Source organism: Bacillus rossius, chromosome 11 (assembly GCF_032445375.1).
Source record: "Bacillus rossius redtenbacheri isolate Brsri chromosome 11, Brsri_v3, whole genome shotgun sequence".
Lineage (NCBI taxonomy): Eukaryota > Metazoa > Arthropoda > Insecta > Phasmatodea > Bacillidae > Bacillus > Bacillus rossius.
Genome location: NC_086338.1, coordinates 54,819,804 through 54,845,884, shown reverse-complemented (window position 1 = coordinate 54,845,884; position 26,081 = coordinate 54,819,804). Strand labels below are relative to the sequence as shown.

General features: G+C 43.2%; 1 protein-coding gene across 6 annotated transcripts in view; it reads left to right on the top strand.

The window, feature by feature from the left end:
• The window catches only part of LOC134537017 (histone deacetylase 4), a 184,555-nt gene that overhangs the window by 1,030 nt on the left and 157,444 nt on the right, over window positions 1-26,081 (top strand). For all 6 annotated transcript variants that reach the window (XM_063377206.1, XM_063377209.1, XM_063377208.1 and 3 more), the window contains exon 2: window positions 10,555-10,625. In XM_063377206.1, the coding sequence (XP_063233276.1) occupies window positions 10,589-10,625 (37 nt within the window). In that variant the 5' untranslated portion in view covers window positions 10,555-10,588. The remainder of the gene's footprint in view (window positions 1-10,554; window positions 10,626-26,081) is intronic.

Sequence of the window (26,081 nt, the reverse complement as noted above, 5' to 3'; positions counted from 1 at the left end):
CCTCAAGTTAAGGTTGAGAATTGTGCGTACAATGATTATAACTGTAGAACAGGTCCTACAACCTACAACAGTTCTCGGCCTGTTGTGATCGAATGAAAATGGATCCTACTTGGCCAAATCAGCTCTCCGTGCAATGTTGAAAACTGTTAGGTATTACCTGAACGGCTCTCTTGCGCCAAGAGAAGCTTTTACCTTTGTTTCTGATGCCAAGAAGGATAGTTAATCAACTTGAAGAAGTATTGGAAAATGATCACTTTGAAGTATAATTTGCGGCTGGAATTTACTTATGGTCAACTGAGCCATTTCAAGACCAGACTTACAAAATAGTATTCAAGACAATGAATACTGCTCTTTACCTAACACACGACGTAGAAGAATCTTTAAATGATGGTATTGAAAAAATCTGTCGCAAAGAAGAAGCACACTAGGAAAAAAGTTGCTAATGGACACTTAGCTATGTGATTTGATTGCATCTGAGAATAAGAATGACAATGCTCACTGAATGAATAACATTTATTATTTTCTTCTTTGTTTGTCGTGAACTAAAATAGAATTTGTGTAGCAAATAATGTTTGAAAAAAATTTGTTTTATTTCTTGTACCTGAAACTTCTTACATTTTTAATGTAAAATGTAAAATTGAGGTCAAATTTAATTTCAATAGGTACAATAACAATTTTGTATCGACTAAGGATCGAACCAAGGACTGGAATCGAACGAATCAATCATTATATTAATAGTTATTTTCTCCTTTGTTTGTCGTGAACTAAAATAGAATTTGTGTAGCAAATAATGTTTGAAAAAAAATTGTTTTATTTCTTGTACCTGAAACTTCGTACATTTTTAATGTAAAATGTAAAATTGAGGTCAAATTTAATTTCAATAGGTACAATAACAATTTTGTATCGACTAAGGATCGAGCCAAGGACTGGAATCGAACGAATCAATCATTATATTAATAGTTAATTTTTATATGATGTTTATAATTTTTTTCGAATTTTTAGTTTAATAATTACAGATTTCCAATATGGTGGTCAAGATGGTGGTTGCTACGTCAACTGACGATTTGGTGATTGGCACTACTGTACTCCAGTAGGTAAAAATTAAACCAGTATGACGAAAACAAGATGGAGACATCCACTATGGCCGCCATGATATCATACTGGTTGGCATTAGTTGTGGGCATTAGTTGTCAGTAGCCACCATGGAGGAAGGATTATATAATTTTTCCCTCATCGGGTTCGAAACGAGGACTCCTAAGTTCATGGTGTGTTTTTTATTAGAATGTTATCAACATTTTTATTAAAACTTTTTTTATAAATTTAAAAAAATAATATTTTCTTTTTTTTCATAATAATTATATATTTTCAATATGGTGGACATTAGTCATAATTCCAAATGGCAGATTCCAAGATGGCGGCTACAGTCAAGATCATGACTCAGATGCTTGAGTTATGGCCATTTTAAGGAATTTAAGCCTTAGTGAGAAAAATAAAGTCACAGGCATTTTCTTTTTGAAAAAAAAAGAAGGAAAAATTGACATTTCTTTTTACAAATAAACTCATTTTCTCTCCCACTTTCTCGCTCTCTTTCTCTCTCTTTATAATATTAGCATAAATCTATAGTTATTCTGAAGGCTATTCATATCTGAAAACCACAGTTGCGTAATTTAAAAAATTACATTTAAAAGGTTTTTTCCAAGAGCAATGGCAACATCGATGGTCGAAGGAATACTACATGTACCTTGAAACCTCTAATCTAATCAATTATGTAATCTGAGTGCATGTATAAAATCGAGGTTCCTTCAAATCATGAAAAGGTTTATCGATGTTACGACGTTCTCGCGATAACTTTTATCACAATACGTGGACCAAAATTAATTATTCAATTACACATAGTAAAAGTAAATTAAAAGCTTGTGGTATTATGAGAGACTGGAAAAATTCGCGCTTTGGATGACCTCCAGGATAGACTCCACCATCCCCTACATACTCGAGCAAATGCCACCTGCTCATTGGTTACCGACTCGTGACACGTTTCAACTGGGACGCTTGCGATTCGATACTTTTTTGGTTGAAGGTTTTTCATTGGCTCAAAGTCCTTCAGATAAACTGTGAGCCAATCAGAGAAGCAATTTAAAGGTACAGTTGTTTGGATGCTATCATATCGTGAAATGAATCCGCGAATTTTTCTGGTCTCTAGGTATTGTGTGTCTCATCGATAGTTTAACAGTGTGCATTTTCATGGGCAGTTACTGTCTCTTTCCAATGCCGGAGTTGAACAGTCGCGCCGCCCCACGTGCGCCGGCAAACACGAGGGTTCTCCAGATTACAAAGTTTGCTCTCCGAGTATCGCGGGGAATCGATACTAGCGCCAACACTGTTTCCGTCGGCGTCCCGGCTCGCTGAAGAACTAACTCTTGTCACACGGCTCGTGACGTACCTTGTCATGATGAAATCCTGCATCTTGCACGGCGCGGCGGCCAGCAGAGTGAAGCTAATAATGCGACGGTAATTAACACGAAGCATCTTGTCGTGCTCACACGAACAAGTGCTCAAAATCAAAATTTTGGACATTCTTGATTGCTGGTTGGCTAGAGAACGCCTGAAGAACGGACAAAGGAAAGATGAATGTACAAACACACGCAGAAAACAAGCCAGTTGACATATGTTAAAAGCATAGACAGCACAGAGAATCCCTTGGAAGTAGTTGGAATAATATCACAGATCAGACGAACACATTGGGTTGACAACGACGAAACAGTTGCAACAAGAACAATAAATACAAACAACAGTCTTGGACAACTCAATGGTAACACAGCGACGCACTGGCATACTCTCCGTCAGTGTCAACCAGCAATGACTAGAGACCGGAAAAATTCGCGGATTCATTTCGTGATAGGCTGAAATTCAAACTTGTGTACATTTCTGCTGGTTCTGCTATTGGCTCGCAGTTTAACTGGAACTCTCTGGTGTTTAAGGTCGATACAAGAGACTATCGACCAAAGAAGCGTAAAATCACAAGCTACCCAGTGGAGACGCCTCACAATTTAGTAACCAATGAACACGCGTGTTTACTTGAGAAATGCAGAGGATAATGGAGGCTATCCTAGAGGTCATTGAATCCGCGAATTTTTCCGGTCCCTAGCAATGACGCATATGTCAAAAATAAGGTTTTGAATTAATCTTCCCCATTGAAAGAATCATTTAAAGAACGTACAAAAAAAATAGTTATTTCCTTTAGTTATTTAGATGTGTAACACCATAGCTCTCGGTATACGGCATTTGGTAGGAGTGATTTCGTGAATGGAACGGAAATCGATTGGAACGGAAATGTGTAAACACGGTGCTGCCATCTGTGGAAGTCTCCGAAATCCCGGAAATATAGCGGACCCGCCTGATTCATTTGTACATATTACTTCCGTGAACTTCGCAGAATTTACACCGCCCATAGGTATTAAAAAAATAACATTCTAAAATAATACAACTATCCCTTAATACTTTATGTTATTATTGTAGCCATAAAAATAAATAATGACAACTTTAAAAATGTTACAATCCTGACATTACAATTTTGACAAACTTTAGTTAACGTTGAAATGTAGAGACAGCGCAGCGTTCATCATACTTTAGAGACACAACAAATTATTAGCGCACATATATTTGATGCCATGGAAAAGAATAGCATTCCGTGTTGAAATTTTTACTGTTGAATATTAAATGTTGAATCAGCTCAGATAGGTTAAGGTTTTGTTTATAGAAAGTATTTACAGACTTGATTCAGTCGTTTAAGCAAATTAACAAATATGCAAACATATACTTAGTATTATAATATGTTTTTTTTAAATGTTTCAGGTTAATATTTAAGTAATGTCAAAAAAGTATAACCTCTAACTAGGGGAATGCAGATTTCGCTAAAAGATTTCGAGACTCGATGAAAGTAAAAAAAAAAAAAAAAAAAACTAGCACAGTCTGTGTTTCGCGATTGGGTGAGTTTCTCCCAAGTACATATCGATTGTAACAACACCAATCACAGCGATTCAGTGCGGAAGTAAACGCGTCCTGAGTGGCTCGGTAAAATAAGGCAACGACTTCTCTCGCAGACGGCCGCCAATCACAAGGAAGAAAACGCTAGTGCGGGTGTACCTTGTTGCAGTCTAATAAGTGTTCAGATCTTTTCGCGAAAAATGCCCGCCCCTACCTCTAACTTATATAGGTACCTAATACATACTTCTTTTTTTTAAAAAATAATAATTCTACGTTAAATTTCGTGTCCGACTTTCGCATTTTAAGTGTATTTTCAAGGTGAGAACACGTGTCTTGATGTAAGTTTTTGGACATACGCCATTGCTAAGAACTTTTTTCTGTTGAAGAAAAACTAATAAATAAAATAAATAAAAATACCCAAAAAAGACAAAAAACACACAAAATTAAGCAAACAATTGCTGTTGTCAACAAGGATATGAACACCACAAAATATTCCGAAACAGGAATATGGTCAACAAACAAAGAAAAACAAAGAAAAATGTACTAAGAGAACGAAAAAAAAAACCACAAATGATGACAACACAAAAATATTGAACCCAAAATAATTCAACTGCTATCTGCTCCCGTCCGTACACGTGTATTTGCTCGTTACCGAGGTTATATGTCACACATCTCTGCCGAGTACTGGAAGACTAGCACACAATTTTTAAAGTGAAAACTTCTTTAGCCGCGTTGAGCGATTTTCGCTAGGGACAAAACTTATGGATTCGCGTCACCGACATGCTAGTGACGTGTTGCGCCAGACTGGCGAATCGCAGCGGCCTGTGTGCATGTATACGCATATACACACTAATACATTGTATATACTTACTCGACTGTATCATGTGCGTGTTGGACTCTTGTTTTTTGGATGGGTAAAATATTGTGAGTTCGCATCACCGACATGCTGTAATAGCAGTAGGTGAAGGTTAATTTGACCACCTGAATACATGACCTAGGTATGACATCACTGGGGTAAGGCATAGCTAGGTAATGGATTTTTACGTAATTTTTACATACCACTGACATCTGTTGTGACTAAAAAATGATGTAAGGATAAATGATATCGTGCTGACATTGTACTGATATAATACCAACATCATTTTATTACGTACATTTGACGTAGAAATGATGTTAGATTACTAGAGACCGGAAAAATTCGCGGATTCATTTCACGACAGCCTGAAATTCAAATAGTTATACCTCAGTGCTGCCTCTGCTATTGGCTCACAACTCACCTGGACGACTCTGGGCCAGTGAGAAACACTCAACCGAAAGCTGTATCGAATCACAGGCCGCTACGTTGGGACACCTCCACAAGACAGCAGCCAATGAGAGGGTGAGATTTGACGGAGTGTACGTAGAACTATAAAGTTCATCCTAGAGGTAATTGAACCCGCGACTTTTTCCGGTCCCTACTTATGATTAGGGGTAGGAAATATTCGCGAAAAGATCTGCACACCTATTAGACTGCAACAAGGTATACCCGTACCAGTGGTTTCTTCCTTGTGATTGGCGGCCGTCTGCGAGAGAAGTCGTTGCCTTATTTGGCCGAGCCACTCAAGACTCGTTTGCTTCCGCACTGAATGACTGTGATTGGTGTTGTAACAATCGTAATGAACTTTAAAGAAACTAAACCCAATCACAAAACGCAGACGATGCTACAGTGTCTTAACTTTCAGCTAGTCTCGCAATCTTTTCGCGAAATGTACATGATGCCCTTAATCATAAGTAGGGCCATGCAGATTTCGCGAAAAGATTTCGAGACTAGCTGAAAGTTAAAACACTGTAGCGTCGTCTGTGTTTCGTGATTGGGTGAATTTCTCCCAGATGCATATCGATCTATTGACATTATAGCGGCGGTCCTATGGATTACACCCCCCCCCCCCCCGGGCCTCTTGAACTAAAAAAATATTTTCTAGACAGTTAACAAAGTAGTATCCTCCAGTCCACACCTGACCTAACATCTCGTACCGTACAGTGTTGTTGAAGTGCAACTTCTTTGTTGAGGGGGTTACACAACTAACCTAACAAGACCATTCGCACAAGCTAGGCCTGCACCAATCACAAGTCTTACGTGTGATGGTTTCTTCCTCAGAAACACCCATACCAGCTGCCATGGAGGCTTGGCTAGCTTCTAGCGGAGCCTGTGCGAACATTCCATCGCGTGATACGGGAAGTTCTGTACTAATAACACAGGCGATGTTGTGAAATTTAACCTAGCGGCAAGAGGTGTAAAAGCAAAACAAAAACAAAATTATAGAATATTTGTTTAAATGTTTAAGAAATTTTAAACTCTGTTGATTTTCCCCCACGAACCTATATAATGATTGGATAAAGTGTTTCTAAGGTTTAGATTAAGATTCGTTGTCATAATGTTAGTACCATACGTATTAAAAAGGTACAGACCATACGTCGTACTGACGCGACAACAGTCCAGGTTTCCACTAGGAAAATCTCGAGCTGTCAGGTGTTAAGTCTCTTGTGTACATGGCGTTAGCTAAGCCCCTGCGATCATTGTGTTCGAGGAATTGCCGCGCGTGGGTTGAAGGGCATAGCGAGAGGGGGTGGGCGGTGGTAGGGGGGTTAGCTAGTCGATATGCTCTCCCCCCCCCCCCACGTACCTTATCATCATCTCGTGACCTTGAGAGCTCCTTGGGGATAGCGGCGACCTTGGGCCGGGGAGGTCCCGCTATCGATCCTCTGCCCCCAGAGCTAATGATCACGTGGGGGGTGGGAGTGAGTCATTCCTACCCCTCTCCCCCATCACCTCCTGTACAATCTGGTCGGTTCATGTTCCGAGGGGGCTGAGAGAGGCTGAGGCATTCCCAAGAGCCGACAGGCAGCCGAGTGGGTGCAGGCAGTTCTGTCGCCCACCACCAGGGGCGCTTGCGAATCCAGACGCGGATAAAAGTCATTTAAGGCCCCCGCCTACCCGGACACACACACACACGGTGCGCAGAGCTTCAGGATAAAAACAACGCGATTTGATAACTGCTCAAGATATCCGAGTGGGGGTCTGCTTACGGAAAAGCATTTAAGAGTTCGCTGAGGGCCGATAAGTTACTTTTGATTTCGGATGAAGTTTTTAAACTGTATTTTTATAACAGTTAAAATGGCTAAAATGCATGTTTTCAGAGTAATTTTTAGGCGTAAAGCAACCGGCACATATTCTTGTAAGCACTTAAGGAACTTGCAGTACACCTTTATCTTCATTTCTCCGCCATATAATGTTACGGTCACCGCTAAGTGCACTGGGAGAAGACTGCGCGCCAGTCCAGAGGAGACACCGCGCTAGAAGCACCAGCGAGCGTCGCGCTTATCATCCCGCCTCACCGACACACAAACACCCCTGACGAGGCGGGGGCCTTAAGGCTTTAATCCGGGGGGGGGGGGGGGGGGGGATCTAAGCGAGTGCATAGCAGACCATGCGCACGACTTGTGCGAAGTTGGTTCACAGTTGAAATCTTGCTGTTGATTTCAACTATTGAAATTCCGCGATCCGACATATGTTGGTAGTGTTAGTAAGTTCAAGTACCAAATGATTATCCCGTGACATCTGACCAGCGATTTGTGAGCACAGTTTTTTTCAACACATAAATTAAGGATTACATAAAATCGCAAGGACGTAATTCCTGGCGCGTGCATACCGTATTGCAGTCTAATGGGCGTCTAGCTCTCTCCGCTATGACTAGGGTTGTGCGTGTTCGTTGGCTGTTTATTGGAGATACGTCTCAACTGGACTGCATTCAAGGGCGAGAGATAGGACCCGAAAAACGCCGTTTTGGTTTCAACGGTTCTCAGGTCATAATATATATTTTTTTAACGTACGACAGAGATCACATATTAAAAGATTTTAAGAACCATAATATATAGTATCTATTATTCTATACTAAACGCCTATGACTTAAGGGTGTATTTCCTGTTCCAGGTTATTATTTTATATTTATGTTCCACACGGTTAAAATTTCCGATTTTTCGAGTGGCTGATCTTTCATAAAAAAAAGAATAAAATAAAACATACGTTTTGCATAATTAGCTGGCAGAGTTGCATTTAAACAATCGTGTGCAGCATGGATAAGGAGAATAAAATAAAAAAAACAAAACTGGAACTTTTTGTTTTTTAAAATCAATTTTACTTGCAGCTATGTGATAAGGTTTTATTTCTTTCAGAAAAAGAAAATATTTAATTTTTCCTTGCCTTTTAAAAATCAACAGAACTTTTATGATTTTAAAAGGCTAAATAAAATTAAAAAAAAATTTCTGATGAAATTTTTAACCATAGATACCGCGTAGTAGCAACCAGCACTGCCTTTAGAAACAAAACTTTTCAGTTATTTATTCCATTTGGTTCTCCTTATACCCACTGCACAAAAATGTTATAAATTCCACTTTGCCAGATAATAATGCGAATAATTATCTGTCAAAGTGGAATTTTTGACACACACACACACACACACACACACACACCATATATATATAATTTTGTTGAATTTCGTTCACTCAAAAAGTCTGCAAGTTTAACCTTGTAAAACGTAAAAATTAAATTATGACCTGGAACGGGACATTAAAAAGGAAAAAAAAATAGCAGGCATTCTCGTGTAACATCAGGAATTCCGTTGAATGATTTTCCACGCTTCAACGGAAAGATATGTTGAAAATCGAAAGGCGGGAAATCGTGACGGCCTGAAAACTGCCAGGAACCAACATGGCGTCCTCGGCCTAGGGGTGACAGCGGCGCGGGAGATCACTTCTGGGCGCGCGCTGGTCCCCATGACGACAGCACGCAGCATCCGAAGCCCCGGTCCGCCCCGTGGCACACGACGCAGTTGACTGTGCACAGTCTGCCTCGCGCCTGGACGAATGGGCGCTCACTGTTGCCACATCCATACTGCCCCTCTTATCAACATTACAAATCGTGTTTTGTATACCACCGTTAATAAGTATACCTGATAAATTAATTAATTAAAAAATTTCTGCCGTTTCGACACAATGTCGAGGCATATGTTATTCCGGGCAAAGCCCGGCCTGGCCTAACCTCCACCACCACCTCCTAGATCTGAACCCGTATTGGGTGCACTAGGAGCACTACTTTGTTGTTATACTCGCAGATATGCTCCCCAGGGTCACCTTAGGCCCCAGATGTTCTTGGTTTCCTTCTGAATGGTGTAGCATACAACTCAGTGGGCCTTAAACCAGAATAACGCATCCGTTCTGTCGACACCGCCGTGCGAATATATACAACCGGAATCGCGAGTATCGAGGATTAGAAGCACGTGCAGTTTTGACGTCCCCAAAGGTGCCGAACCTGCGAGGAGAGGGAGAAAACCAAGATGGCGGATGTCGTCCGGCCCTAGCTCGAGTGCAGTACGACATACTTACGGTAGCGAATTTCGACCGTGTCCCGACACAGCCTACTCCCCAGTTTTTTTGGTCCATTGAGTATATCCTGTGACCGCAATATTCGGATGAGTAGAGACCGGAAAAATTCGCGGATTCATTTCACGATATGATAGGATCCAAACAACTGTACCTTTATATTGCTTCTCTGATTGGCTCACGGTTTATCTGAAGGACTTTGAGCCAATGAAAAACCTTTAACCAAAAAAGTATCGAATCGCAAGCGTCCCAGTTGACACGTGTCACGAGTCGGTAACCAATGAGCAGGTGGCATTTGCCTGAGTATGTAGGGGATTGTGGAGTCTATCCTAGAGGTCATCCAAAGCACGAATTTTTCCAGTCTCTACGGATGAGGAAATGCCCTGCGACACTTTCTCCAAAGCATGCTCCATGGGGAGCTGTGAGCCAGTTTTTTTTACTTGATAGCTCAATGCTAAATCTAACCTTGTAAAAAAATAAATAAAAGTTTTCAAGCTGTTACATTTTACTTATATTAAAAAAACACGGGCGTTTCGCCCATTATTAAAGATATCAAGTATTTTATTCCATTAAGTTTCAACTTTATGAAACCCTCAAATTGTTACTGCTTTTAATTATGAGAAACAGAATATTTAATAATTTTCATCACACGTGATTGCACGTGTTGAAACTTGGATGAAAAGAAGGACAACATGGAGTGGTGAAAGTGACCGTCTTGCTAGCTGCAAGTAATCTCATTCAGTGATACGAATTAGACTAAACAACTTTAATATGTTTTTCTTCACACTCCTATCGTTATGTCAGCTGAATAAAATTTACTATGCCCCAGAAAAAATATTGCGGGAGGGCTGGTACCCCACATGCTAACGAAAAAAAATCTCTAGTTTCCTCATGCAAATTTTATACATCTTGACTATTGTATGCCTGCATAGGAATATAGCATTTACGCGTTTGATTTATGAATATCAGACATTTATTTACTCGTGACATGTTTATTGTATACTAGCAGAGCCCCGGTTTTTGGTTGTCACTGATTCACGTACCGGGAACTAAGATGTTTCACATCAAAACGCGGAGGTTCAATAGGGCCGAGTGTCCACTTCGTGCTGTTATTTCATGGACTCTACGCTCGGTATCTTGTGTGTGTTGCAGGAAACGGACCGCAGGCCCGATGTGACCTCGTGCCATGTCCGACCCAGGCGAGGACGGCACCGCCTCTACCGGTGAGCAATTATCTTTTTAACTGAGTGTATTTGCTTGGGAGGGAAGACTGTAAAATAAGTCACAGGCCAAAAGCCTTCATGTCTGATCGTACTGGATTTCAGACATGCGAAAGTCTTCGGGGATTGGCCAGCCATGCCATGACAAAACTCCCCTTTCTTAACTCTAGACTGCAAATAATGAAGTTAGGCCCAGGTATATTAATTGCAGGCAATAAGCAGGCAGGTTCAGTACAGGACAAGAAGGATGGTCCGGGAAGAAGAGTTTGTCAGGGGCAGAAGGTTTCAACCGTGCTGGGGTCGGGAGCTTGGACCTTGCGGTCTGCATTTGTGTTCATGTGTGTCTGGATTGGTACCACCTGACAGTAAACGACTTCATCCGTAACCCAACGACTGCCAATCAACACGTGTGCTTAAAACTGTTGAAAGGAAGATGGCGTTCAGCGCACATTAATAATACTTATTGCAAGTTAAATTAACGTCGGTTAATCGCGAACTGGCCCACCGCGTCTCACTCCAGAAGGGACAGAGCGACATGTCGCTTGTCGCCAGTAGAAGGCTGTCAGGCAGTCAGCACAGGCTGGAAGTCTACAGAGAGCCACGCCCGAACAGTTCCGAAGTTCTCTGGAGTTTGCCAATCTCTAGGCCTATTCTTAAAAAAACACACCATATTGCAAGGATTGATTTATTTTACGATCATAGTTGATTTTAAATAACCCTAACCTAATTTAAACAAACTTTAATTTTTGTTACAGTAACCTTACCTTCCCTCCTGGAAAAAAAAGAACTATTATTTATTCATGGAGTTAGAAGTAATTGTTAGGAGACGAATGCTGTCCTGTGTAAAAGAACTCACTTTTTAACCTCACCATCGCTATATTGTACCGTCCCAAACATTGCGGAAATGGTGCTTGATAAGCCATGAAGCAGGTCCATGTCTGGGCAGTGAGCCAGGAAGCAGGTCCATGTCTCTGAGCAGTGAGTCAGGAAGCAGGTCCATGTCTCTGGGCAGTGAGCCAAGAAGCAGGTCCATGTCTCTGGGCAGTGAGCCAGGAAGCAGGTCCATGTCTCTGGGCAGTGAGTCAGGAAGCAGGTCCATGTCTGGGCAGTGAGCCAGGAAGCAGGTCCATGTCTCTGAGCAGTGAGTCAGGAAGCAGGTCCATGTCTCTGGGCAGTGAGTCAGGAAGCAGGTCCATGTCTCTGGGCAGTGAGTCAGGAAGCAGGTCCATGTCTCTGGGCAGTGAGTCAGGAAGCAGGTCCATGTCTCTGGGCAGTGAGTCAGGAAGCAGGTCCATGTCTGGGCAGTGAGCCAGGAAGCAGGTCCATGTCTCTGAGCAGTGAGTCAGGAAGCAGGTCCATGTCTCTGGGCAGTGAGTCAGGAAGCAGGTCCATGTCTCTGGGCAGTGAGTCAGGAAGCAGGTCCATGTCTCTGGGCAGTGAGTCAGGAAGCAGGTCCATGTCTCTGGGCAGTGAGTCAGGAAGCAGGTCCATGTCTCTGGGCAGTGAGCCAGGAAGCAGGTCCATGTCTGGGCAGTGAGTCAGGAAGCAGGTCCATGTCTCTGGGCAGTGAGCCAGGAAGCAGGTCCATGTCTAAGAGCAGTGAGTCAGGAAGCAGGTCCATGTCTCTGGGCAGTGAGTCAGGAAGCAGGTCCATGTCTCTGGGCAGTGAGTCAGGAAGCAGGTCCATGTCTCTGGGCAGTGAGCCAGGAAGCAGGTCCATGTCTCTGGGCAGTGAGCCAGGAAGCAGGTCCATGTCTCTGGGCAGTGAGTCAGGAAGCAGGTCCATGTCTCTGAGCAGTGAGCCAGGAAGCAGGTCCATGTCTCTGGGCAGTGAGTCAGGAAGCAGGTCCATGTCTCTGAGCAGTGAGTCAGGAAGCAGGTCCATGTCTGTGAGCAGTGAGTCAGGAAGCAGGTCCATGTCTCTGGGCAGTGAGCCAGGAAGCAGGTCCATGTCTCTGAGCAGTGAGTCAGGAAGCAGGTCCATGTCTCTGGGCAGTGAGTCAGGAAGCAGGTCCATGTCTCTGAGCAGTGAGCCAGGAAGCAGGTTCATGTCTCTGGGCAGTGAGTCAGGAAGCAGGTCCATGTCTCTGAGCAGTGAGTCAGGAAGCAGGTCCATGTCTGTGAGCAGTGAGTCAGGAAGCAGGTCCATGTCTCTGGGCAGTGAGCCAGGAAGCAGGTCCATGTCTCTGAGCAGTGAGTCAGGAAGCAGGTCCATGTCTCTGGGCAGTGAGCCAGGAAGCAGGTCCATGTCTCTGGGCAGTGAGTCAGGAAGCAGATCCATGTCTGAGCAGTGAGTCAGGAAGCAGGTCCATGTCTCTGAGCAGTGAGTCAGGAAGCAGGTCCATGTCTCTGGGCAGTGAGCCAGGAAGCAGGTCCATGTCTCTGAGCAGTGAGCCAGGAAGCAGGTCCATGTCTCTGAAATGTGAGCCAGGAAGCAGGTCCATGTCTCTGGGCAGTGAGTCAGGAAGCAGGTCCATGTCTGTGAGCAGTGAGTCAGGAAGCAGGTCCATGTCTCTGAGCAGTGAGCCAGGAAGCAGGTCCATGTCTCTGGGCAGTGAGTCAGGAAGCAGGTCCATGTCTCTGAGCAGTGAGTCAGGAAGCAGGTCCATGTCTCTGGGCAGTGAGCCAGGAAGCAGGTCCATGTCTCTGAGCAGTGAGTCAGGAAGCAGGTCCATGTCTGTGAGCAGTGAGTCAGGAAGCAGGTCCATGTCTGGGCAGTGAGTCAGGAAGCAGGTCCATGTCTCTGGGCAGTGAGCCAGGAAGCAGGTCCATGTCTGAGCAGTGAGTCAGGAAGCAGGTCCATGTCTCTGGGCAGTGAGTCAGGAAGCAGGTCCATGTCTCTGAGCAGTGAGTCAGGAAGCAGGTCCATGTCTCTGGGCAGTGAGCCAGGAAGCAGGTCCATGTCTCTGGGCAGTGAGTCAGGAAGCAGGTCCATGTCTGTGAGCAGTGAGTCAGGAAGCAGGTCCATGTCTGGGCAGTGAGTCAGGAAGCAGGTCCATGTCTCTGGGCAGTGAGCCAGGAAGCAGGTCCATGTCTCTGAGCAGTGAGTCAGGAAGCAGGTCCATGTCTCTGGGCAGTGAGCCAGGAAGCAGGTCCATGTCTCTGAGCAGTGAGCCAGGAAGCAGGTCCATGTCTCTGGGCAGTGAGTCAGGAAGCAGGTCCATGTCTCTGGGCAGTGAGCCAGGAAGCAGGTCCATGTCTCTGAGCAGTGAGTCAGGAAGCAGGTCCATGTCTCTGGGCAGTGAGCCAGGAAGCAGGTCCATGTCTCTGAGCAGTGAGCCAGGAAGCAGGTCCATGTCTCTGGGCAGTGAGCCAGGAAGCAGGTCCATGTCTCTGGGCAGTGAGTCAGGAAGCAGGTCCATGTCTGGGCAGTGGGCCAGGAAGCAGGTCCATGTCTCTGGGCAGTGAGTCAGGAAGCAGATCCATGTCTGAGCAGTGAGTCAGGAAGCAGGTCCATGTCTCTGAGCAGTGAGCCAGGAAGCAGGTCCATGTCTCTGGGCAGTGAGTCAGGAAGCAGGTCCATGTCTCTGAGCAGTATGTCTGGAAGCAGGTCCATGTCTCTGAGCAGTGAGCCAGGAAGCAGGTCCATGTCTGTGAGCAGTGAGTCAGGAAGCAGGTCCATGTCTCTGAGCAGTGAGCCAGGAAGCAGGTCCATGTCTCTGGGCAGTGAGTCAGGAAGCAGGTCCATGTCTCTGGGCAGTGAGTCAGGAAGCAGGTCCATGTCTGGGCAGTGAGCCAGGAAGCAGGTCCATGTCTCTGAGCAGTGAGTCAGGAAGCAGGTCCATGTCTCTGGGCAGTGAGCCAAGAAGCAGGTCCATGTCTCTGAGCAGTGAGCCAGGAAGCAGGTCCATGTCTCTGGGCAGTGAGCCAAGAAGCAGGTCCATGTCTCTGGGCAGTGAGCCAGGAAGCAGGTCCATGTCTCTGAGCAGTGAGTCAGGAAGCAGGTCCATGTCTCTGGGCAGTGAGCCAAGAAGCAGGTCCATGTCTCTGGGCAGTGAGCCAGGAAGCAGGTCCATGTCTCTGGGCAGTGAGTCAGGAAGCAGGTCCATGTCTCTGGGCAGTGAGCCAGGAAGCAGGTCCATGTCTCTGGGCAGTGAGCCAGGAAGCAGGTCCATGTCTCTGAGCAGTGAGCCAGGAAGCAGGTCCATGTCTCTGAGCAGTGAGCCAGGAAGCAGGTCCATGTCTCTGGGCAGTGGGCCAGGAAGCAGGTCCATGTCTCTGGGCAGTGTGTCAGGAAGCAGGTCCATGTCTCTGGGCAGTGAGCCAGGAAGCAGGTCCATGTCTCTAGGCAGTGAGTCAGGAAGCAGGTCCATGTCTCTGGGCAGTGAGTCAGGAAGCAGGTCCATGTCTCTGAGCAGTGAGCCAGGAAGCAGGTCCATGTTCTGGGCAGTGAGTCAGGAAGCAGGACCATGTCTCTGGGCAGTGAGCCAGGAAGCAGGTCCATGTCTCTGGGCAGTGAGTCAGGAAGCAGGCCCATGTCTCTAGGCAGTGGGCCAGGAAGCAGGTCCATGTCTCTGGGCAGTGAGCTAGAAAGCAAGATGCTCTGCTGTGCTCCTGTGCCAGTTGCAATAACGCGGATGTGAGGGTCGCGGAATAAAACGACTCAGGAATGCTGGGAGTGGAGTCGCGCGGAATGGGGCCAGGTTTGTTGATGCTGTCGGAAGCGCATGTGGACCGCAGAATACTTACTGGGCCGTGTACATTCTACACCACAATGTTGCTCTCGCAGCGTCACTTTAAGTACTCCGTACCTATTTGTATGTCATCTTGCCTTGGTTAATTTGTAAGTTTAGTAGTTCTGGGGAGCTATCGGATACTTAATACACGTCTGGTTTTGTAATTTCGTGATGATTTTTTTTGTACGATTAGTACTATATTTATAATTGGAAACTTTATTGTGACTAAAAGTGTTCATAGCATTTTTCGTCCTTATACCCCATGAATGGCTCTATTAGCTAATTTTAGTTTCTCAATTAAAAACATTAACTTAAATTATATATTTTTAAATAAACTGTAAAAAAAAAATAGCTTTTTTCGAAATGAAATCCTGGCTTCGCCCCTTTCTTTTTTTTTTTTGTATGTGAACATTAATATTAATATAGCTACACAACTCAGTTTCTATACTAAAACTGGTTTAAAACTTGTTATGTCACATAATCGTACTTCGTAATCAAAATTGTATACGTTTACCTAAACATCTAAGAATAAATATCAAACATGGAGAATACTATATATATTTTTTGACTCTAATTATACCATTGCCATTATAGCTGAAAACTGATATCCTGCTTGCACAGTCATGTAGGCCTATATTTCTTTATTTTATTAACTTATTTTGTATGTTGAAGTTAAGGCGCGGTGCACAGAAGCCTTAAACTCTTCGCTTTGGACTCGCGCTACTCTATACCGTTTGCCCCGAACGTCCTAGGGCGATATTCTAAGACGTTCGAGTAAGGTAGCGAATAAGCACTGCCTTGTTGCGATATAACCGTAACCTAACTCGCTCGCGGGCCGTGTTACAGAACGTGTCCAAACCGAATCCCAGTAAGGAAACAAATCGGCAACAGTTTTAAAAAAACGGTGCCCTGTGCAAGGCTAGCAACGGCTTCAGCGCTTTCTAAAGGACATTTTACAATCATCGATACAATTATTATGGCAAGAATACTAGAGATAGCAGTACCATCGCACAAAAATGTGTGTCCAGCGTGTGCCGCCCTTTTTGACGAATGTGTGTCCATTTCTAATTTTCTCAAGTACTTTTTTAAGTGGCGATTTTTTCTTGCTAAAATTGTACAAAATGTATTCCATGATAGTTTCGGTATCATAAAGTTTCATTTGGCTATATACGAGTTAATAGCGCCAGACGCGGGTCCGCTATGGACTAAATCAATGAAAAAGTGAGCTCTGCGCATGTGCGGAATTGGGGGAACAGATTGGCAACGAATAGGATACCAAAATTCGTTCCCTAAAACTAAGGGACGGGCGTGTCCTATCGTGCACTAGGAATGCTGTTAAGGTAGAGGTGTGATATATTCAACACCCAAACCCACAATTTTTTTTTCTTGGAATACCACCCCTTAATGGCTCGGTGCAGGTGTTGCCGAAGAAAATATTCGAGGAGACCTCCACCAAGACGTTTGTCTCGGACCATGCAAGTTAGATTGCGAAAATTGCCCACAAGAGACATTTGTGTAAACTATGGCCAATTACTGAAGTCGTAAGGGTGGTCGTGTTACTGGTACAAGATGTCATCGCGTAGGTTTTGAAAGTTTAAACTGTCGCTGAATAAATCTCATAAACACTTTGGCTATCCCATCCACCAACAATCTAAAGATTTGTTGTCACCGACATCATTAAGATTAAACAAACCCAAAGGTATTAACAACATGCAATTTTTCTTAAGTATCCTGGCATGTTCTTGGATTCTTGCATTGGGGAATATTAATTAAAAATATTTTTTTTTTGGGCATACAGTATCGCTAGTTTGAAATGTAAGCCATAGAGAAAACTCGAATAACGGACCAAGAAAGATGAATACACAGCGCACAGATAAAAGCCCAAATCAGCCGATGTCAAATGTTAAGTCTATAGACAGAACGGAGAATTTCATCAGCTCACCGTGTTCCTCAGTGCTGTGATACGGTTTTAATTCCTCCCACGGATATCTCTGTGATATCTATACACATGACTAGAGACTGGAAAATTTCGCGCTTTGGATGACCTCTAGGATAGACTCCGAATCCCCCTACACATCCCGGAAAATGCCACCTGCTCATTGGCTACTGACTCGTGACACCTGTTAAGTGGGACGCTTGCGATTCGATACTTTTTTGGTTAAAGGTCTTTCATTGGCTCAAAGTCCTTCATATAAACAGTGAGCCAATCAGAGAAGCAATATAAAGGTACAGTTGTTTGGATTCTATCATATCGTGAAATGAATCCGCGAATTTTTCCGGTCTCTACACATGACTAGAGACAGGAAAAATTAGCGCTTTGGATGACCTCTAGGATAGACTCCAAAACCCCCTACACACTCCGGAAAATGCCACCTGCTCATTGGCTACTGACTCGTGACACCTGTTAAGTGGGATGCTTGCGATTCGATACTTTTTTGGTTAAAGGTTTTTTATTCGCTCAAAGTCCTTCAGATTAACAGTGAGCCAATCAGTGAAGCAATATAAAGGTACAGTTGTTTGGATTCTATCATATCGTGAAATGAATCCGCTAATTTTTCCGGTCTCTACACATGACATTTGACAGCGGCTGTTTTGACTTTTTTCTATGTGTATATTCTTCTTTCTTTGTCCGTTCTTCGGGGTTTCTCTGTGACTAGCACTGGCATATGTCGAAAATAATTATTTAAGGGATGGTTGTATGATTGCTCAATATGTTGCGGAGTATATGTACGTCAGAGCCTAACCCCTTGGCATAGCCAGTGTACCACAGGCATTCGAGCCGTAAGAGGTACCTCATCGGAGTGACATTTTTGGTGGGACCAATGATTCCTCAAAGAGAGGCAGCAATTCTTTTCGGTTGTTGCTGAGGTTCAACACTGTGGATGATTGATTTGTAACGCGAATTAACTCTGAACACGTCTTTATGTTGTGTATTGGGTGCACATACGACGGTAGCTTCCTTTCGAATGAAACCACACCATAAGTGAAAAAGTCCACTATTTTTATTCCAGTTGGGAATTATTGAAAAGTAGACATCATTAAGGATAAAAGTATGGCCTGTCTGGACATATTTTAGGGCACCCGGGGTTGGTTAATTGTTTAAATGATTTAGTGTTTCGTTAACAGCCGGTACAACAGAAATGGACTTGACGCAACACAAGGGAAATGGTGAAGGAATCTACCGTGGTCTTTGGTAAGAACCAACCCAGACTTTCCTCGGAGTGAAAGATCGCCACGGGGGTTTTGTATATTAAGTCAATCGCATTTCACAATGACGCTTTCAAACAAAAACCTCACTGTGCATTTCAGAAAGAGCAACAGGTTTGCATTGAAAAATAATTATATATTTATATACACGAAGAGAGTATTTTTGCAGGTACGTGTTCTCGGGAGATATTTCAGTGTTCGAGTGTTATAAGCATTTAAAAAAAAAGTATTTGATAGTATTTTCCAATGTGTAGCAATGCTTTCTTTACAAGGGTACACGCTAAGTATTTTTTTATTTTCTTGAAGAGGGGTTGTGGAAGATAGCGGAATAGTGTGCGTGAAAGCCCATCTTGGCACTTGTCTCTGGTCTGTTTACGGGTTGCGTGGAAGTGTTGTAGCGTCGGCGGGACATGAGAAGGGGGGGGGGGAAGCAGGCGCCACCCTCGACGTATCGACCGCCCTAGAAGCCTTGTCGGCGCCCGGCGGTGGTTGGGAGGGGGTTGGAAACGTCCGGAGGGGTGCGAAAGGGGTGGAGGGGACGAGGCTATTTTTAGCGCGGGACATGATGTTCCCATGGCAGCATTGACCGACCGCGCCACGCAAATAGAACTGCCTGTGCTGCGGCTGCTGCAGCGGAACTACCTCCCCCCCACCGCAATCCCCTCACAACCACCTGCCTGGTCACGTGGCCTTGCGACGCTGGAAACATGGGGTTGGGACTTTTTTTTGTTTCCATTTATCCACGGCTAAACAGACTCCCCGATGACGGTTTCCGAAACGTCGCCATTATTTTGTCGTACGTAGCCAGCAGTACCGTCTGATGTGGTCGTTGTGTTGCCAATATCTGTTTTATTTCATCGCCAAGTTCATCTGTGCATCGCTGTATTATCGATGTTCGTCTGTGCTGTGTTACTGTTCTAATTGCTTCTGTGCTGGCCATGCGTTTAACAGTTGACATCGGCTGAATTTGGCTTTTTTTTTTCTTTCCTGTGTGTTTGTGTATTCATCATTCTTTGTCCGTCGTAACAAAAATTAGTTTTTTTAATATATAGAATATAATGAATATATATATAATATTTATAATATTTTTGGGAGTACCTGAGAGAATACTCTTGATTTGTAAACACTCTCAGCTGACGAGTTTGTTCTGCACATAAGCAAACCAAGAAGGCTAAAAAAAGACAGTAGGTATATATATATGTATGTATATATATACATACATACATCTGATATTTCTTTGTTGGAAGATTCTTTACACGGGACGGTAGTATATATGTATATACATACATACACACATACACATACAAACACACACACACACACACACACACATATATATATATATATATATATATATATATATTGGTATTTCGGAGTGTGGAGCGGGAGCAGTGTGTCCGCCATCTTGGATTATGACGTCACGGACACCATCTTGAATGACCTTGACCCCGGTCGCCATCTTCGATTATAGAACCTTCCGCCATCGTGGATTCTAGATCTTTCCGCTATCTCGTATTCCGCAATATTGGATAGTGATATCACATTTTGTTTTCTAGAAAATTTCGCCGCCTTGGTTTCTAGATTATTCCGCCATCTTCGATTCCAGAACCTTCCGGCATATTGGATTCTTAAACGTCCTGCACATTAGGTTCTAGAACCTTCCTCAATCTTGGATTCTAAGACCTTCCGCCATATTGGATTCTAGAACCTTCCTCCATCTTGTATTCTAGAAACTTCCTCCATCTTGTATTCTAGAACCTTCCTCCATCTTGGATTCTAGGACCTTCCACCATATTGTATTCTAGAACCTTCCTCCATCTTGGATTCTAGGACCTTCCGCCATATTGGATTCTAGAACCTTCCTCCATCTTGTATTCTAGAACCTTCCTCCATCTTGGATTCTAGGACCTTCCGCCATATTGGGTTCTAGAACCTTCCTCCATCTTGTATTCTAGAACCTTCCTCCATCTTGGATTCTAGGACCTTCCTCCATCTTGGATTCTAGGACCTTCCGCCATATTGGGTTCTAGAACCTTCCTCCATCTTGTATTCTAGAACCTTCCTCCATCTTGGATTCTAGGACCTTCCGCCATATTGGGTTCTAGAACCTTCCTCCATCTTGTATTCTAGAACCTTCCTCCATCTTGGATTCTAGGACCTTCCTCCATCTTGGATTCTAGGACCTTCCGCCATATTGGGTTCTAGAACCTTCCTCCATCTTGTATTCTAGAACCTTCCTCCATCTTGGATTCTAGGACCTTCCGCCATATTGGGTTCTAGAACCTTCCTCCATCTTGTATTCTAGAACCTTCCTCCATCTTGGATTCTAGGACCTTCCGCCATCTTGGATTCTAGGACCTTCAGCCATATTGGGTTCTAGAACCTTTCTCCATCTTGGATTATAGAACTTTCCGCCATCTTGGATTCTGCCATCTCGCATGACGTTACACCGCTGTTGTGGGGGTCATGGGTGTCGCTGATCCGTGCAGTTGCGTCTCGAGTGACCTCGACGGACCAGGACGAGCGAGCGGACGGCGACCGCGTCCGGCGCCCCCTCCCCGGAGGTGAGGCTCGGAAATAGCCGGCCGAAGGGTGGGGGGGGGGGAGAGGCGGACCTTGGGGCGGGCCTTCGCCGGACAAAGGCCCGCCTCGCTCGCCGCGTGAATGGACTCGCCCGCGGACTACTGGTCGCGTGGTCACGTGCTCCTGCGGCGACACCGCGGGGAGCGGGAAGCCTTCATTTCACAGACGAGAGAGCCACACCCGATCGTGCATCTTCGGTTGTTTTTTGGTTCATTGAAAAAGGTTAGGTTGGCTACATTATAAATACTTTAAAACATTGTGGACGGTTTATTTGGTTAGGATAGCTACATTAAAGATACTGTGAAATCATGTAAACGGTTTCCTAGCCCGGGATAGAAAGTTATTTGCTAAGCAACCATAAAATGATTTTACAGTATTTTTAATGTAGCTATACTTACCAAATATAAGCAACCATCCACAATGTTTTAAAGTATTTATAATTTAGCTAACCTATCCTAATCGACCGCAAAATTTAATGCCACACCGGTTCATACAATGAGATAGAACGGAAGAAGAAAAAAAAGCGAGCATGGACTACGGGGAACTTCGGGTGTGGCTCTCTCGTCTGTGAAATGAAGACTTCCTGACACCGCGTGGAGCCAGTGTTCTCGTCTGACCACGTGACCGCCTGGGACCTGCACGTGTTTGCGATTCTGAAACCCGCGGAACCTGGTGTAACAAACTGAATGAATTTGAAAACACATATAAGTAGAGACCAGAAAAATTCGCGAATTCATTTCGCGATAGGCTAAAATACAAATAGTTATACCTCGGTGCTGCCTCTGCCATTGGCTCACAACTCACCTGGATGACTCCGGGCCAATGAGAAACACCCAACCAAAGCTTTTATCGAATCACAGGCTGCTACGCTGGAACGACTCACAGGACAGCAGCCAATGAGAGGGTGACTTTTGACCGAGTGTACGTAGAACTGTGGAGTTCATCCTGCAGGTCAGTGAACCCGCGAATTTTTCCGGTCCCTACATACAAGTAGATACTGGAAAAATTCGCGCTTTGGATGACCTCTAGGATAGACTCCAACATCCCCTACATACTCGAGCAAATGTCACCTGCTCATTGGCTACTGACTCGTGACACCTGTTAAGTGGGATGCTTGCGATTCGATACTTTTTTGGTTGAAGTTTTTTCATTGGCTCAAAGTCCTTCAGATAAACAGTGAGCCAATCAGAGAAGCAATATAAAGGTACAGTTGTTTGGATTCTATCATATCGTGAAATGAATCCGCGAATTTTTCCGGTCTCTACATATAATTGAAATAAAAGGTACCTACCCAAAATGTAATGAAATAATTGAAATAAAGTGAACCTACGTAAAACTGAATCATTAGAAACCAGTTATAATGAAATAAAAACGATTTGAAATGAAACACACCTTTCAAAGAACCCGCATAATTGTGATCTGCAATTGTAATTATTCATTAGAGATATATTTCGTATTTTTTTAAAAAGATTTATTAATGGTTTTATTCGCTAGGAACAGAACATTACTGCACGCTCAACACGTCTTACTTGGTAATCTTTATAAGACGAAAATAATTTTTTCAAGATAATAGCTCGATGTTGGTAGTTGGGCCCAACTGTACTAGTAGTTAGATTCGAATTACGTCCATTGAGGTTAACACGTGCGCTTTATCGCTGTGTTACCCAGACGTTTTAAAAATTTCAAGGAGAGTATGTATTATTATTAGGGACCTGAAAAATTCGCGGTTACGATGTTATTCAGGATAGACTGCACATTCTCCTGAACACTGGGCAAATAACGCAAGTTCATTGGCGGCTGACTTGTAGTCGTCTCATCTGGTTTGTCTGTGATTCGATCCTTCTTTGGTTGAAAGTTTTTAATTGGTTGAGATTCGTCCAGATAAACAGTAAGCCAATATATATATATATATGTGTGTGTGTGTGTATTTTAATTTTAACCTATCGCCGAATAAATCCGCGAATTTTTATCCGGTCTCTCATTATTATCATTGTAATTCCAATTTTCGTAAAACTTTTTTTTTTTTTTTCAAACTTGAGATTACTTACTGCTATGACTTTTATTTTACCAAATATATTCCTGGGTAGTTTCATTTGGCACACACATACGTTTGGTATGTACCCTGATGTACGAAAGTGACTATGTACTGGTTTTATGTGGTTACACGTGGGTCCGCCATCTTTGTGTCACATTTGCGTTCGTCGACTTCCGTTCTAAATAATAATTTGTAACCTGTCCAAAATTGTAAAGGTGGTGTACACGTATCACATAACTAGAGACCGGAAAAATTCGCGATTTAAAATCCCTAAAGGATAGACTCCATAATCCTCTGTGCACTCGTGCAAATTGCATCTGCTGATTGGTTACCGACTCGTAACACCTGCTGACTGGAATGATCGTGATTCGCTAATTCTTCTGTTAAAGATGTTTCATCGGCCCAAGAGTCCTTCAGATAAACTGTGGCCCGATCACTGAAGCAAAATAATGTCAAAAAGTGTTTGGACTACATCCTATCGCGAAATGAATCCGCGAATTCTACAGGTCTCTACACATAACTTAATAAGTAGAGACCTGCAAAATTCGCGGATTCATTCGGTGATAGGCAAGAATTCAAACACATATACCTCTTAGATAATTTTGCTATTGTCTTACTGTTCATCTGGAAGAATCTCAACCAGTTATAAACCCTCAACCAATGAAGGATCGAATCACAGACGAACCAACTGTTACGACTTAAAAGTCGGCAGCCAATGAACTTGCGTTATTTGCCCGAGTGTACAGGGGAATGTGCAGTCTATCCTGAAGGCCATCGAAACCGCGAGTTTTGCAGGTCTCTATTAATAATGTTTCCAGATAATCTTGTCGGCTATAGATTTATGATTGCGGTCCTGTCATGGTTAGCACACGCAATGCGTTTCCAAATTTAAACCGCCACCCCTGGGGCGCAGACACCCAGAATGCCGGAGGTATTCACGGAGAGTCCCCCCCGTAAACGCCGTCTGCCGCTTCGCGCTAGCTCGCCGACTTGCGCAACTCCCCACGTCATCTGCGCCGACTCGAGGCTATATTTAGCAAGTATCAATCGTGTCGCACGTCATCGATGCGGAGCCAGTAATATCATCTTTGAAAGATTTGTGCAATGCGAGTGCATGACTTGATGTAAGCTTTTGGACATAACGCCATTGCTGAGCACATGCATTGCATTGCTTAGCAATGGCGTATCTCCAAAAGCTTACATCAAGGGATCCAGTAATACAACTAGAAGCGTGTCCACGTTCTGGAAAAGTCGGGGAAAAGTTCCAGGGAAGTGGAAATTGGTCAGGAAATTTACTTGAGAACCTGCTTCGTGATTTCCCTGAACGCAGGCGTGTGTTCAAGAGCACGAGCATAATTAGCCACTGAAGAGCCCTGAATATCCTCAAAACATTTCCGGAGAAAAAAATTCCTCAGTGTAATAGTAATGAAGGGTAAATTTCGAGATCCGGTATGCCATCACCCGTACTTTGGACACATCCCCCCAACCCCTCCAAATGGTGTTTTAGTGTTGTAGTCTTGCACTATGTGAAATGGTGTTTGAAAGGTTGTTTCAACTAGTACTTTATTTCTTTTAGAAAAAATGTAATATAGATAAATTATTTTTGAAAAAAAAAAAAAGTCTTCAGGGAAGATTGTAATTTTGGGCATGGAGAGTCATGAAAAAGTCAGGGAAATTTTTGTACATATATATGTGGACATTCTGGATAACTATTAACAAAATGATTCACCGATGTTTGTAATAATTACATGCGCTTGAATGTTTGAGTTAATGGTATTAATGAAGTACTATCTCACATTATCCTACATTGATTGGCAACTGATGACTTTTAACCTTTAATTACATTTCAGCAGGTGTGTGTGTGCCAATTACGAGTTTCAGTTGAATTGGTCTCTGTTTATCTTTCATCTTTGTATATTTAGTTAATTTTTAGGTTTGTTTCATATCAGTTGTTCTTTTGCTATGCTGTATTATTTTTTATATTCAGTGTTAATGCAGAGAAATGTAAATGTTTAAAGTGGTTGAGTGTAAGAAAAGGCTTATGGTCTTAACTTTGCCACCAATAAAGTAGATAAATAAATAAATTTAAGCGGAACTCTGTTCTACACGTTGACATTTCAAAGGTCAGTTTCATACGTCATGTTTCATTAATATTATTATATTGAGTGTAAGAAAAGGCTTATGGTCTTAACTTTGCCACCAATAAAGTAGATAAATAAATAAATGTAAGCGAAACTCTGTTCTACACGTTGACATTTCAAAGGTCAGTTTCATACGTCATGTTTCATTAATATTATTTAAAGGCTATTCTGTATATTTTTATATGATTCATTTCTTACATTTGTTTTTCTGTCACAATTATTTTCAACAGGTATTTACCAAGTGTTATGTAATGGATAGAGACCTGCAATATTCGCGGATTCATTTCGTGATACGCTACAATTCAAATAATTATACCTTAGCGCTGCTTCTGCAATTGGTTCACTGTTAATCTGAAGCAATGAGGGCCAATTGGAGACCCACACTCAAAGAAGTGTCGAATCACAGACACTCGGTTGAGACGACTCATAAGTCAGCAGCCAATGAACAGGTGGCATTTGCCCGAGTGTGTAGAGGATATTAGAGTCTATCCTGAAGGTCATTGAACCCGCGAATTTTGCAGGTCTCTAGTAATGGATGAAGGTGTCGCGCAAGACGTTAATGATTACGGACACTTGAAGGACTTTCTACGTCCATTATATTACACTTCGTGAAATATCCTTGGAAAATAATTCAAGGAAAATTTCGTGTTGAAATTTACAGATATAATAAATGAAAAATAAGCGTGGTGCGTGATACTTGAATTATGTTTTTTTAAAAATATATAATTATAAAGTTAAAACAAAAAGGTTTGGCAATTTAGTTTGCATGATTGGCTGTCACATTTTATTAACATTTTGTGGAGTGTTTTGCTCGTAC